General features: G+C 35.1%; 1 protein-coding gene across 1 annotated transcript in view; it reads right to left on the bottom strand.

Annotated features, from left to right (window-relative positions):
* The window catches only part of LOC134539676 (gamma-tubulin complex component 2-like), a 53,145-nt gene that overhangs the window by 28,211 nt on the left and 11,510 nt on the right, over positions 1–13,424 (bottom strand). Inside the window, exons 2-6 of the mRNA XM_063381864.1 lie at positions 12,710–12,877; positions 11,980–12,175; positions 10,744–10,939; positions 9,009–9,152; positions 6,297–6,580 (exon numbers count right to left, since the gene is read on the bottom strand). Coding sequence (XP_063237934.1) covers positions 6,297–6,580; positions 9,009–9,152; positions 10,744–10,939; positions 11,980–12,175; positions 12,710–12,877 — 988 coding nt within the window. The remainder of the gene's footprint in view (positions 1–6,296; positions 6,581–9,008; positions 9,153–10,743; positions 10,940–11,979; positions 12,176–12,709; positions 12,878–13,424) is intronic.

Below are 13,424 nucleotides of genomic sequence, written 5' to 3'. Positions count from 1 at the left end.
CATTTTTGTGATAATTTCAGGAACTACTTGAGATAAAACAAAAATCCAAGGACAAGGATACATTGTACTATATAGGTATGTAACAAATTTTCAAGGAAGAGAAAGTCACCAGATCAATAGTGAAAGGGAGCCCCATTCCACAAACAACACCATCAAAAGTCACAAGTAAACAGTTTTCGAACGCCTAGTAAGTGTGGCATGGCTCTCAAGTAAACGTAACTGTTCATCCATAACATTTTCCCTTCATATCTTGATATATTTTTCTATCCTAAATTACTTTACAGATAAAAATTTTTAAAGCAAGCCAGTCAAAGTATACAGAATCCTTAAAAATTTTCTAGTTCTGAGAAAAATTGATTTGTTGAAAGGTTAATAATTAAATTACATAGTATGTAATAGAAAACACTTGTTAAGATTTTATCCCCATGTTTCACGAAAAAAATCCATGACGCATTCTCTCACCATATGTGCACAAACTTAGAATGCTGTAGAATTGCTGTAAAACAAAAAAAAATTGGTTGTCTGTAAAGTCGGTTTACGGACGATAGTTTAACGTGACAACGTCATAACAAAACATTGATGAAATGATTGATCCAGAAGAAAAGAAAATATCATATTCGGCCTGAGACTGAGCCGTAATAGGTTTTTGCAACCAAACCATTTAGGCATTAAAAATATTATATTCTTTGAGGAATAATTTTTTTTAAATTTTTCTATCTTTTGTATGATAAAATATACCTCTGCATACTTTTATGAATAAAATTGAATCATTTTTATTGAATTATCACTATTTTGTATGGATACAAAGGAGTGAAATGAAATGTACAATTTAATTAATAAATTTACTATTATTTGCATTCATTATTCAAATATATTTATTACTTTTGAAATGTTACGTGCGCCGTATTTATTTTTACAAGTTCAAAAAAAAAATTCGCACCTGCCGGGATTCGAACCGACAACCTCACGATTAGGAAATAGCGCCGCTGACCGCTCAGCCACAAGGCCATACTTAATAAATTATAGTTTCAGATGGTATATATATCTTTATAAAAATTTTGTTCACGGTAGGGGAATAATATTATTTCATTTTAATAACTCGATTTTATAACAAATACGCATCCCAAATACACCAAACTTATTTATGAGGTGTTACAATATTTTTTAAAACATTGTGCAAAAGGTCCCAGTTGTAATTTGAATTATTATGTGTAACTGTAAAACACCATTGTTGGTTCAAAACGTACATTTTTGAATATTCAACATTACTTTTAAATAACCGTACCGATTGTGCTGAAAATCGGTGGACGATCGTTAAATTACATAATATTAATAATTCAAACGACAAAAATATGATTGAAAAGTCAAATCGATGGTCGTTCCAATAGAGTGGAAGAGAGATGCCACGCATGCGTACAATGAGCATGAAGAGAGATGCCACGCATGCGTACAATGAGCAAACAGGAACATCCGTAGTGGGACATCCGTAGTGGGACACTTTTTTGTGCGTGCAGCCGGCGTTCATCGATTTATTAGACGTTGTCACGTCAAAAAAATAATCTTGTTCAAATATTACATTAATTAAAAATAAACCGGGTGGAAAAGAAATCTCCTCAGTTGTAGTAGTTGTGCAAAGCATGCAAAATAAGCCATTTTCTTTATTATAATGAAATCCTATATTAATTCATAAAACAACGCCTTGTTCAATTACTATTATAAAACAGCTCCAGATTAAATACATTCATCAGCAAAAAAAAAAAAAAATCTGAAATATTTTGGTTGATTCCTAATCTACAATTTACTATTTAAAATTTGAATATAGCAATTTTTACAATTCAAGCTTTGCGGACCCCCGAACTATGCATTTTTTTGAATTTTTTTGCAAATGAATGAATTTAATCTGGAGCTGTTTTATAATAGTAATTGAACAAGGTGTTGCTTTATGAACTGATATAGGTTTTCATTTTAATAAAGAAAATGGCTTTTTTCTCATGCTTTGCACAAATAACTACAACTGAGAGATCTCTTTCCCACATGGTTTTATTTTAAATTAATGTAACATTTGAACAAGATTTATTTATTTTAGTGATGGGTCGATTCCGATTCCGGAATCGGTCGGTTCCACCGATTCCAGTATAATTGTGGGATTCAGAATACAATGGTTTTGGAATCGACCATGACCGATTCCTGCATTGTTTTTAGGTTTGCAAAATACATCTACTACGCAACGTAAGAAAATATTAAAATGCATGCAAATATAATATTTAAACTACATAATACAATCTTTTTTTACGGAACTGATTTACGAATTACGGTGATAACGTATTTATTTACTTGCACCGCCATTTTGCCTACAGTACAAATTAATGCAGTATCTACTTTCCCGCTGCATTTTTCGGAAATTACGTTGCAGCAGCACTGCATTTAATAGTAAACCTTCAAAAATAATTAGACAAAACCATAAATGTTTAAAGAAAATTATGTAAATGTAAACGGCAAGTAAAATAATGTAAACGTTAACTATTTAATCATGGCAGCTACATTTGCCATTGTAAACAACCTAATTTTTTGTTTGTGCTACCTGCCATGGTAAACCATACGGCCATGAACCAAATCTTTCGTGACGTGAACGTGAAAATTAATATGTTTCACATCTCTGCACTTTAAACTTGAAAGAATTAAAATGAAATAATTCTTGAATGAGATTTTACCCAAATTCACAGTGGATTACTGCAACCATATTAAAATAAGTTTAAAAGCAACATAACCAAATTGCTGTAAATCGGCGTTCTTTTGCGTGTTCGGTGATGCTCGTTTTACATTTTAGATATATTTTGGAAAGGCAGTTGGCTAATCTGAATTTCCAAACATTGCTGCTGAAACGTTCATAAATTTTTATCACCAAACATAAACAATCGTTTGAAAGTAGTTGTGTTAGTTTAACGGAATTGTTTCCGATAAATTTCTGAAATGAATTAAATGTTAACACGCGATTATTTGAAGAGTTTAAATATTTTGTGTAAGAAAATCTCACCATAAAATGTGGAAATTTTGAGATGCCAAAACATGCACAGAACTTTCTTACTCAAGAACCGAAAATTTATTTTCTCTTCACGGTTGTGAAGAACTAACTGCAAGAATGGATGGATTTATTCTTTTCACCAAGTGAGATAATTCAGTTCTAGGTAATACATTAAAACGTAAGCATCTCTGACAATTTATTTTAGTGTGGTGCATATTTGTTTCTTGTCATTTCCATCATAATGAGATAATAAAGTTTTATTTTTACATTTCCCTCTTTATTTTTTTTATGTATAAACAAGGTTATATTGTCATTTTATTTGGATCATTATTTAGTTGTGTTTGAAAATAAAATTCTTAACCTAACCGTACAAACCTCTTATTTTACAATTAATTAATTGAGTTGATAATGTAAGGTATCTAAAGTAGGTTAAGTTATAACATTATTTACAATTTACGTCATAAGACATCTTTGATTATTAGCAGTGATTGAACACGTGTTTCGTCTAACTATATGCAAGGTTAAAAGGCTAAATTGTGCTTGAAATTCAAGGTAACGTAACTTGATGGTAATGAAAATACTTTTTAGCATTATATATAAGTTGTATATAATGTTAATTTCTGCACAGAAAATGAAACACAACACAATTACATTTTTAAAATCATAAACAACCTTTTTTTTTCTGAGTATATTACTCTGTTTAACATTTTCAGATAAAAATTAAGGAATCGGAATCGGATTCGAAGAATCGACCCTTTAATTTAAGAATCGAAAATGGAATCGGAATCGGTATATTTTAGGAATCGGCCCAACACTAATTTATTTATTTATTTTTTTTTGGTTTTACAGCAATTCTACAGCATTCTAAGTTAGTGCACATATGGGTGGAAAACGCGCCGCGTAGATTTTTTCGTGAAAACATCGGGATAAAATCGTAACAAGTGTTTCCTATTACTATGTAATTTAATTATCAATCTCTTTAATACAACTGGCATTTTCTATAGTTCTGAGCATATGTGACAATGTATATTTGGGTTCCCACCCTCCCATTTTTTCACAACTTTCGTGACCAGTAGACACTAGGGATGTGCGAATCCTTGATTTTTAGTTCAGTTCGAATCCAATTCAAATCCCTGGCAATATTTGAGATAGAGTAAGTCCTCGGTTTACGTCGGGGTTACGTTCCTGAAAACCGCGACGTAAATAGAAACGACGCAAAATGAGCCATGTTTCATGCCACCGGCCGACCACGGCCCAAGGTCGGCCGGAAGCGCTGGCATACAGACGTGACAACGGGCAATTTTATCAGCAAATTACAACCGACAGCGTGGGAAACAAGTCCAACTAGTACTTCTCAGCTTTATAGAATTTATTTAACCAGCTGCTTTATTACCTTTATTGATTGAAATATAAAAACAGATACATAGTCGTTTGGAAGACATCTTATGAAGAAAAATTCATAAATTGCAGTGAGCTGATACTGTAGGCCTACTACAAACGCATTTAATCACGATAAAGTTAACAACGGCACAGTTAAAACTCCGGCCAACTCAATGATATCATAGCGCCTGAAGTGTAGAGCTGTAGCAAACCGTATGTATTCGTTACTGAGTAACGGGTGCGGCATCTAGTAACGAGTAACGAAACGTTATACACGAATGCATTTCGTTACTCGCATTTTTCGTATGTTTTAGGCATGCGCGCGCTTATTCGTTACAAAGAACGATGTTTGTTTATTAAGAAAAGTATAATTTGGAAATTCGTCGTCCAAGTTTTTTACTGTTTATTAAAGGTATTGTGTGTGTAGACAAAGTTTGAGATTGGAACAGAAACAACGTAAGAAAGTATTTTTTACAAATTATAAATATGTATGTTTTTGTTTTTTATAATCGCGTATTTTTACGTTTTTTGTTCTTATCTTAAAAGAGATATTATAATAAAGCTGCTCTAATGAGATTTTATTGTTTCTTGGTTAACAAAAGCTGTTAATTATCAAATACTTTTAATTGTTTATATTCGATTTATTATTATTTACGCGACGTCATACTGTACGCGTACGGAATACGACTCGATTCGTTGCTGTTACATAACATAGCATGTTATGCGGTATCAGAAGTAACGAGTAACGATACGAAAGAAACGAGTACTAATTGTTATAGTAACGAATACATACGGGTACACTTTTTTTAGTTACTTTTACACCTCTACTGAAGTGCCAAGGATTTGGACGAAAAGGGGTAGGAGAAAATGCTGTGTCGTTGAGAAGTAAATAACACTTCTACGTGCGAGATACGTGGGTGGCCGAGCGGGCGGGCTGGTAGTATTGCATCACCACGCGGAGAGCAGCGGAGAGCAGGAAGCATCCCTCATGATGTATGATAAGATAAGGCGGTGAACGTGTAGCTTACGCTACATAGCATAAATTAACTACCGAAGGAAACAAAGAATTATGAACGAATTATATACGGTGTTTTGGTTGAAATAAAGATTTACTGTCATTGTAAACGACGTTATTGTGAATCGGCGACAACTTAAATTGAAACATGAGTACTCAAACATTAGCGACGTTAATCCGAAACGACGTAAATCGGTACACGTAAATAGAGGACTTACTGTATGAATATGATTCCGAATACTGAGCACAGAATAATTAAAAATAACTGATTAATTTAAAAATAATGTTTGTTCTCTTTTTTCTAACTGTAACTACTGGCAATTATTTATGTCACTGAGATTGAAATGTTTATAATTATGTAAACTTAATTAATAATAAACACTTTAAAATATGAAAACCAAAACATATACGATTCTCCAACTCAATCGTAATAAACTGCATGCCACAGGGAAATCACAGTTTTATAAAAGTTTCAGCAAACGAAACCGTTTTTAATCCAATAAATAGCCAAGACTTTATTTCTCGTAGGTATGTAATTGTTTTTAGTTTATAGTTTGCTATATGACGAAATTCATAATTATAGTTCAAGCCCTCGAAATCTCGAAATTCTTTTAATGTCACTGTGCTAATTATTTAATTTACATATCTTTCCTTGATACATCATATTATAAATACTTATCTAATAGTAGCCTGATTTTATTTTCCACTGCTAGTATTTTTGAGCCGTATTAAATTAATTTATAACTTTTGTGAATATTCGTAATACTGTTTGGATCCGCGTGCGTACAACGATTCCGGGTTCGGGTAATCGTGGATTCGAACTCGCACATCCCTAGCAGACACCCTGGCTGTAGAAGTGGAAGTGGCCCGGAGACTCACCATGTTGACGCGCCGGGCGGTGTCCTGCAGCACGCGCATGCTGAGCAGCGTCGGCTGCACGTAGAACCACATCTTGTGCAGGGAGAACCCGCCCTGGCGCACCAGGGTCTCCAGCTGGGCCACCAGCACCAGGTAGTCGCGCAGCAGCGAGCCCGCGGCCGCCGCCAGCGCCTGGTTCACCTGGCCCCACGCGAACGCGCTCTTCGCCTCCACGAACCGGGCCACCGCCGAGTGGCACGACGCCAGCTGCAGGATCTGCCCCGCCAGCTGCCGCAGCGACGGGTCTGCCGGCCAATCACGTCCCTCAGTCGCACCGCCCCCCGTGGGGCCCACACACCAACGACTCGCACGAAGCAGATCCGACACGTTTGGAAACAATCACAGTGCAAGTCTCCACAGTACAAAGTCAGAACCTTAATAATATTCTTTATTACAATGATTTTTGGTGGATTGCAAAAAATATATACATATTTACTGCATTTAATTTGTGCATAGCACAATGCACATTATGCCTTTAACTAAATAAAAAAACACAACATTTCAGTATGTATAAGCTTTAATTACGGAAAAATTTGAGTAAAAGGACAGCTACGAAACTATAAACAAGTAACACCTGAATGGATGAAATACGTAGTGTACTTTTTTTTCTCTCCGTATCGGTTTTTAAAGTATAGGTTGAAAACAATTGCATCAGATATCCAGGAAATTGGGAGTATTGGCCGATGCTGATGCTAAAACGATTACACCGGTGCATCACTAGTCTCACATAGTCATGGTCGTGCACTGTGGCTTCGCTGGGGACAAAGCAGTGAACCGGGACAACGTTTTGGAAGCTGAATAATAATAAGGGACAAGATTACATGGTGAATTGCATTCAAAACCACAATAACACTGAAAAGCTTGTCAATACACTATGTAACACTAAAATGGAAATAAATGTGCAATAAAGCCCTGAAATGAAAATAAAAACATGAAATTAATCAGCAATTTTTAATAAAAAATAACTTAAATAACAGACATTTAATCTTTTAGTAATGTTCTCAATTCAATGAATGTACATTTTTTAAACATAAGTTTGTACCAAATTGTATGTACTAAGTATAATAGAAAATATTTTTCCTTTTTTTTTTTATATTGGAACAGTTATTAGTAACACAAATACTTGCCAATTTATTTTTATTGCTACAAATAATTAGATATGCTTATTACAAAGGAAATGATTACTGTATTAATTGCATAATGTCCGCCATCGCATAATGTCCACACATTTCTTTTTAAATACTTGAAATGGAATTTTTTTAAATCCGCATAAAGTCAGCACCAGACAATGCAACCTTGGCCACCCCTGAAAGGCACAGTAACGGGATGGAAATTTACCGACACTGTCAACAATGCTTTGACCTTGAGTTGTTCATTTCTCCGGCGCGGTCACTGAGAGGGTTTGTAGCGTGGTGAAACCGTCCGGATTTTTCAACATGTTTATCTAACATCGCATTTGCTGAGGCGCTTTAATTTTGTTTTCATGTAAGATATGATACACAACGTAAAGAAAACATCAGCTGTAACAGAATGGACATACATAAATTCTTACATGTCAGGAAGACAAGGCTCTGCTTTGTTTTTGTTAAAAATTCCTGCTCAGCCTTTCCCACGCTCTGCACTCCTTCCCCCGCTTCAGTCAAGCAGGGCAGGAGGGGACTCGCATGCACAGACGTCTGCCGGTAACTTTTTTTATACACACAGTGGGCAAGGGACAGGGAGGGAGGCTCGCCGGCGCCGTGCCGTTAGTGGCCATCTCAATGAAACATTAAAAAAATATCTTTTCACGCAAAGCGTTTATTTTGTGTAGGCTGGCTGCGACTTCTGAACGTACGAGCGCACACGCGAGTGAGAGAAAAAAAAAAAAATGAGTGGCGTCTTCCACTAATCGCCGGCACCCAATTATCTCGACACCTGTCACATTTCTCACGTCCGCTGCGGAGGGTCACCAGTCACCAGCACTCTGCGAAGTAGTGTGCCGCCGTTAATATTTTTCAACTGGGCCGAGGGAAGGGTGCCAATTTTACGAAGCAGCGATTTTACTAATGCAATCCGCGGAACCGTGAGCATACGTAAAATCAGGGTACTAGTAAACTAATTATGAGAGAACAATATTTTTACTCTACACAAAACATGTAAAATTTTGAGGAAAAAAATTTTTTTTCGGACTTCACCTCATAATGTCCGCACCCCATTTTTTTTTGTCAAAAATTTAGCCAAATTACTGCGGACATTATGCGAGTAAATACGGTATATAGTAAAAGTACAGCATTTATCACAAAGAAATGACACGGTTTAGGTGAAATAAATATCATGAAACATTTAACTGTCAAAGTTTCATATTTGTTCAATAATAAATCTTTATAAAAAAAAATGGAGTTTAAAAAAAGTTTACACCAAAATCTCATGTTTAAAAAAAAAATTGGCCTAAAATTAAACATACGTGTGCATGTGTCCACATGCTTGCACGTGTGTGTGTGTGTGTGTGTGTGTGTGTGTGTGTGTGTGTGAGTACTATTTACTTTAGTTAAACAAAATATATACCATTAAAGTTTTCACATGGCTGATAAATTGTGTTTTGGTACAAGAAACAAATGACATGGAAATGATTAAATTTGAGCTCAAACACCAACCCTTTTCGTAAACCTACAATTCAATTCAACAGTAACTCACCAATAGTGGAACAAATATCAAAGCTTCTATTGGCATATTCATTGTCAAGAGGCTTGGGTGAGATGTACTGCCCTTCAATTCCTTCCAAACAACACAACAGGTCCTCCAACAAATAACTTTCTTGCGAACTGATGGGTATTGGGCCTACAAAAAAAAAAACAACAGAACCAATGAAACAACAGTAAAGTAAAAGATTAAAGTAGATCCTGATATGGCAAGAACTTAAATTTGAAAGAGCCACTTCACAGAAAAGGTTATTTAAGTCAGTCAAAGTCATACTTTGCAGTAAGCACGTTACACCTAGAGATTAAAATTTTGGATGCCCCCCAAAGATCACAATGTTGCATCATATTGCAAGTTGTGCATTATATGTACTTGTGAATTATATTGTTCAGGGATCTTTTCTTTCAAGTGTTGATACACAAACAGTGCCCACACAAATCTGTAATAAAATTTCCCTGCCTTTTCACAAGCAAAATTACTAATTTCCCTGACTAAATTCTTAAAAAAAAATAATTACCAATTCTTTAATTTCCAGCCTCCACCATCCTCAAAGTTTTCCTAGTTTAAAAATAACTTTGCATATGCCATTTTATAGTGTGTGTGACTATGAAATAAAACACCATCTGGAAAAAAAATGCTTTCCCAGTCGAATGATGGAGCAATACATTTTTTTCCCTCAAATTACTACTAATGGGGAATTCCCAGGATTTAAAGTGAATTCCCTGACTTTTCCTTGACGTTCCAGAATGACACCCTGACGAAACTGCGCTGAGTTAAAAGCCAGTATGGGCTGTAAAGTACATCTGATTGTAATAGGATGAGGAAACAAGTAACAGTTCAACCTATTGCGCCAAAACTTCACATACAGAAACAGATATTGCACGTTATCAGCCTTAGTTTGAAGTGTGCATTTAAATACGCATCTACTCTCTCTTTCCAATGCACAATTTCTGCCATTAGCACTGTCCTTGTTTCGGTGTGCTCTGTCGCCAGATATAAAAGAAACATAGAGCACGTAAGTTTTAGACACAACTTTAGAATGTAATGGAAATGTTTTAAAATGTATCTGAAACATTGTATTTTGTAAAGTAAAATTTGGAACGAGAATTTTGGAAATAAATTTAAGATTTATTTTATCATGAGCATTCTCTGATAGTATGTATTTTTTTTATTTCTAAGATGTTGTAATTGAAAATCGCTATACTGGTTTAAACTGTTTTTTGTCAACAATTGTTTTACATTAGTAATTCAGGGTAGCAACAAATATATGATTTAGACAACCTAATGTTTCTACTCTCATCAACCAACTTACAAATGTTTGATTATCTTGCTAAGAATCCTTAAATTAAGTCTGCTGTGATAGAGACATTGTAAATGAAAATAAAAAATTTAAATCTGACTTTTTTCTAGTAAAAACATTTTACTAGCAAAATCTTTTTAAAAGGTATTGTTTTCATGGTGTTATTTAAAGTGTATTTTAATGCATTCCAGCATACAACACATACATTGTATAGTTGTAATAAAAATTGTGTCTGTAATTTTTAAATTTTCAAAAAATAATTTGGTAGTTTGTATGACCGAAACCAAGTAAAAATATTTCATTTTGGATAAACTTGGTTTTTCTGGCAGTCTGCAAGGTGGTTTATCCAAAAAGTATCAATTACAGAACTACCACTTAAGTTATTGAAATGAAAATAAGATAACACAAATAAAAACATCAAATTTTCCTCACCCAGTAGCGAAGGAAATGGCGCCTGCATCAGTGTGTCGCTAAAGTCCAGAGTGATTTTTGGCTCAAGAACGTTCACGGAAGGCAAACCTGTGACACGGCAGGTCAGAGGATTAGTTTTCCGCTCTTCGTGCTCGTTCTTGTTCGGAGACATCTTCTGCTGAATGTCGTTCACAGCCTTGGACAGTCGACTTCGAATCTGGGCACACAAACCACATTAATTTCTGGGCAACGAACCAACCAGCAATACAAGTATGGCAGCACGCTTATTTGGCTTTGTCTATGTACTTATGCCACCCCTAATCCAAAATGTTTTAAACCATTCACCAAAATAAATTAATATGACTCAGAGTTCTTTTAAACACATTTCAAAACGTTAAGGGTGAATGTCCCGTTGCAGGTCATTATTTTATTTTTAACATTTAACACAGTTAAAGTGTAGACATGAGTGGCCAAACTTCACTTCAGTCCCGGGCTTCCTGAACCCTGCACGGGCGTGACAGACGAGAGATGCAGGATGAAGGGGAGGGTGTAAATGGAGTTTTGTCACTGGGTTGTTTCTGCTTCTCTTCACTGTGGCTGCAGGGGAAGACACCCCCTCCCCCACTTTCACCCACCCACATATCACTACATTCCTGTTTCTGAACAACCCTTCTCTTTCACAGCCACTTTTTAAATACAATCACAAAAAAAAAAATTTTAACTGCAACTTGATGTTTCCAAACAGGCCAAGTAAATTACTCTGATGACGAAAGTGACGCCAGAAAGAGTCTAGGAAATATGGAATAAATTTAGTAATTTAAACAATTTTTAAGTGCTACGTACTTGGATTACGATTTCCAACGCATAAAGTATTCAAAAAAACTCATAATCAAAAAGTTTGAGGTTGTTTACATTCAGAGTCGCACTACTAAATTTTGGGTGAATATGGTAATGTACAAAATCTTCTACAATTCGCAGTAACATAAAGATTTTTAGTGAGCTAAAACCTTTTCAGAGGTAATGTCCACAAGATTTAAGTATGCAGTCTCCAACTATTCATCATTAAAATGTGACTATAAACTAAAGTGAGGAAAAAAATAAATAAATGTCAGTTAGCTGAAGGCTAATGGAAAATACAGTTCTGTGACTTTTAGCACCATAGCTGTTTGTTTAGTGATGTTTTCATGACTTTTGGGACATTTTGTGACGAGGAAATGCGGACCTTGAATAACATATTTTATGAGCACATGTTCTAACCTTTGGTACATCGTCCGAGGTGTACTGGTCTGTCGTTTTGGATTCCGCTCCCAACAGCAACGCTGGAGTTGAACTGGACGTGGTCCGAACCTCAACCGAAGAATGCTTCTTATCAATTCTTTCCATTACTCCTTTTAACCCCTTGTCTTTTGAAATAAGGGCCATTAGCTGCATATAAGAACTAAGGCAACCGACACTGCAACAAAACACAAACTGAATGTAAAATTTCTTTTTTTTAAACAGATGTTCTATCTAGCACCTTGTAACAAATATTCTACAGTTAGTGAACATGCATTATGAAGCTCTTGGGCCGATTTACATTAAAAAAAAATGCATTAGTATCTCAATATTTTCAACAGCACCAAATGTAATGATGGGAACCAAATGTTCATACCACAATGATGTTTCTAAACTGTACTTGTGGTACTTTTTGCTAATAATTTACTATAAATCATCATTAATTCTGTATTATAAAAGCAACAAATTGTGGAGTGCTAAATAATTGTAGTTAGAAAAAAAAATTGTTTACGTAAGTTAATGATATCCTGAATTCTTTAGCTTTATATTTTGTTATATATTTCCTTAGTTTATTGGAAGGTAGTAAAATTTTCACAATCCAAAAAAATGTAACAGCAAGAAGTCAAAATTAATTATCAATATGTAATATAGTAAATTACAACAGTATGTATTTTAAATTGTCGCAACCACCTATGTAGGACGCAGGCCTTACTTCTTTGACTTGAGTTCCTCGTATTTCGCCAGAAATTTCTCAGGATCCTTGCTCCTCTTGGCTATGTCTGAAACTGTTCTCTGCGAGACTACTTTGTGAGCGTTCGCAGCTGTGGTTCCGAGATCCTTCTCCACCAGTTCCACCAACTTTTCTGGGCTTGCTGACGATCTGTAAAGCACACAGCAGCATCAGACCTGCACCTCAGAAAAAATATCCCCTTAATTAACTTTGCTTCCCTCTCCCAAAAAAATATCATTCTTTTCACAAAGAAAAATCCCTTTAATTGGTAAACACCGGCAGTCATTTCAAATAAAGTTCACTCAACAACACGTGGACCATTACAGCTATGATGTATGATAGATGATTGATTGCAGGAATAAAAATTAGCATAATTTTTCCTTGACCTTTGCCAGCGGATAGAGCAACTTCAGCACAGTTCATACCAAATGGGTTTGTAGAATTTCTGAAGTCCAGCATTGAACTATTAAAAAACCCATTGTCACTTTTTGCCACTTGACTATGCATCGTGTTAATATACACTTTATGTTAGTATTTGAGGTTGAGGGTTATTTTACTGTTAATGAGTATTAGTTAGGTTTTTTTTTTTCCTTCCAAATATTGATTGTGCATTTTGAAAATGTACCCATATCTTTTGCAAGGGTCATTTTTCACTTTCTTAAGTGGTTTAAGTTGCCGGATTTATTAATATGTTTGG

Source organism: Bacillus rossius, chromosome 15 (genome assembly GCF_032445375.1).
Source record: "Bacillus rossius redtenbacheri isolate Brsri chromosome 15, Brsri_v3, whole genome shotgun sequence".
NCBI lineage: Eukaryota > Metazoa > Arthropoda > Insecta > Phasmatodea > Bacillidae > Bacillus > Bacillus rossius.
The sequence above is the reverse complement of the archived record's forward strand: the minus strand, read 5'-3'. Positions and strand labels throughout refer to the sequence as shown.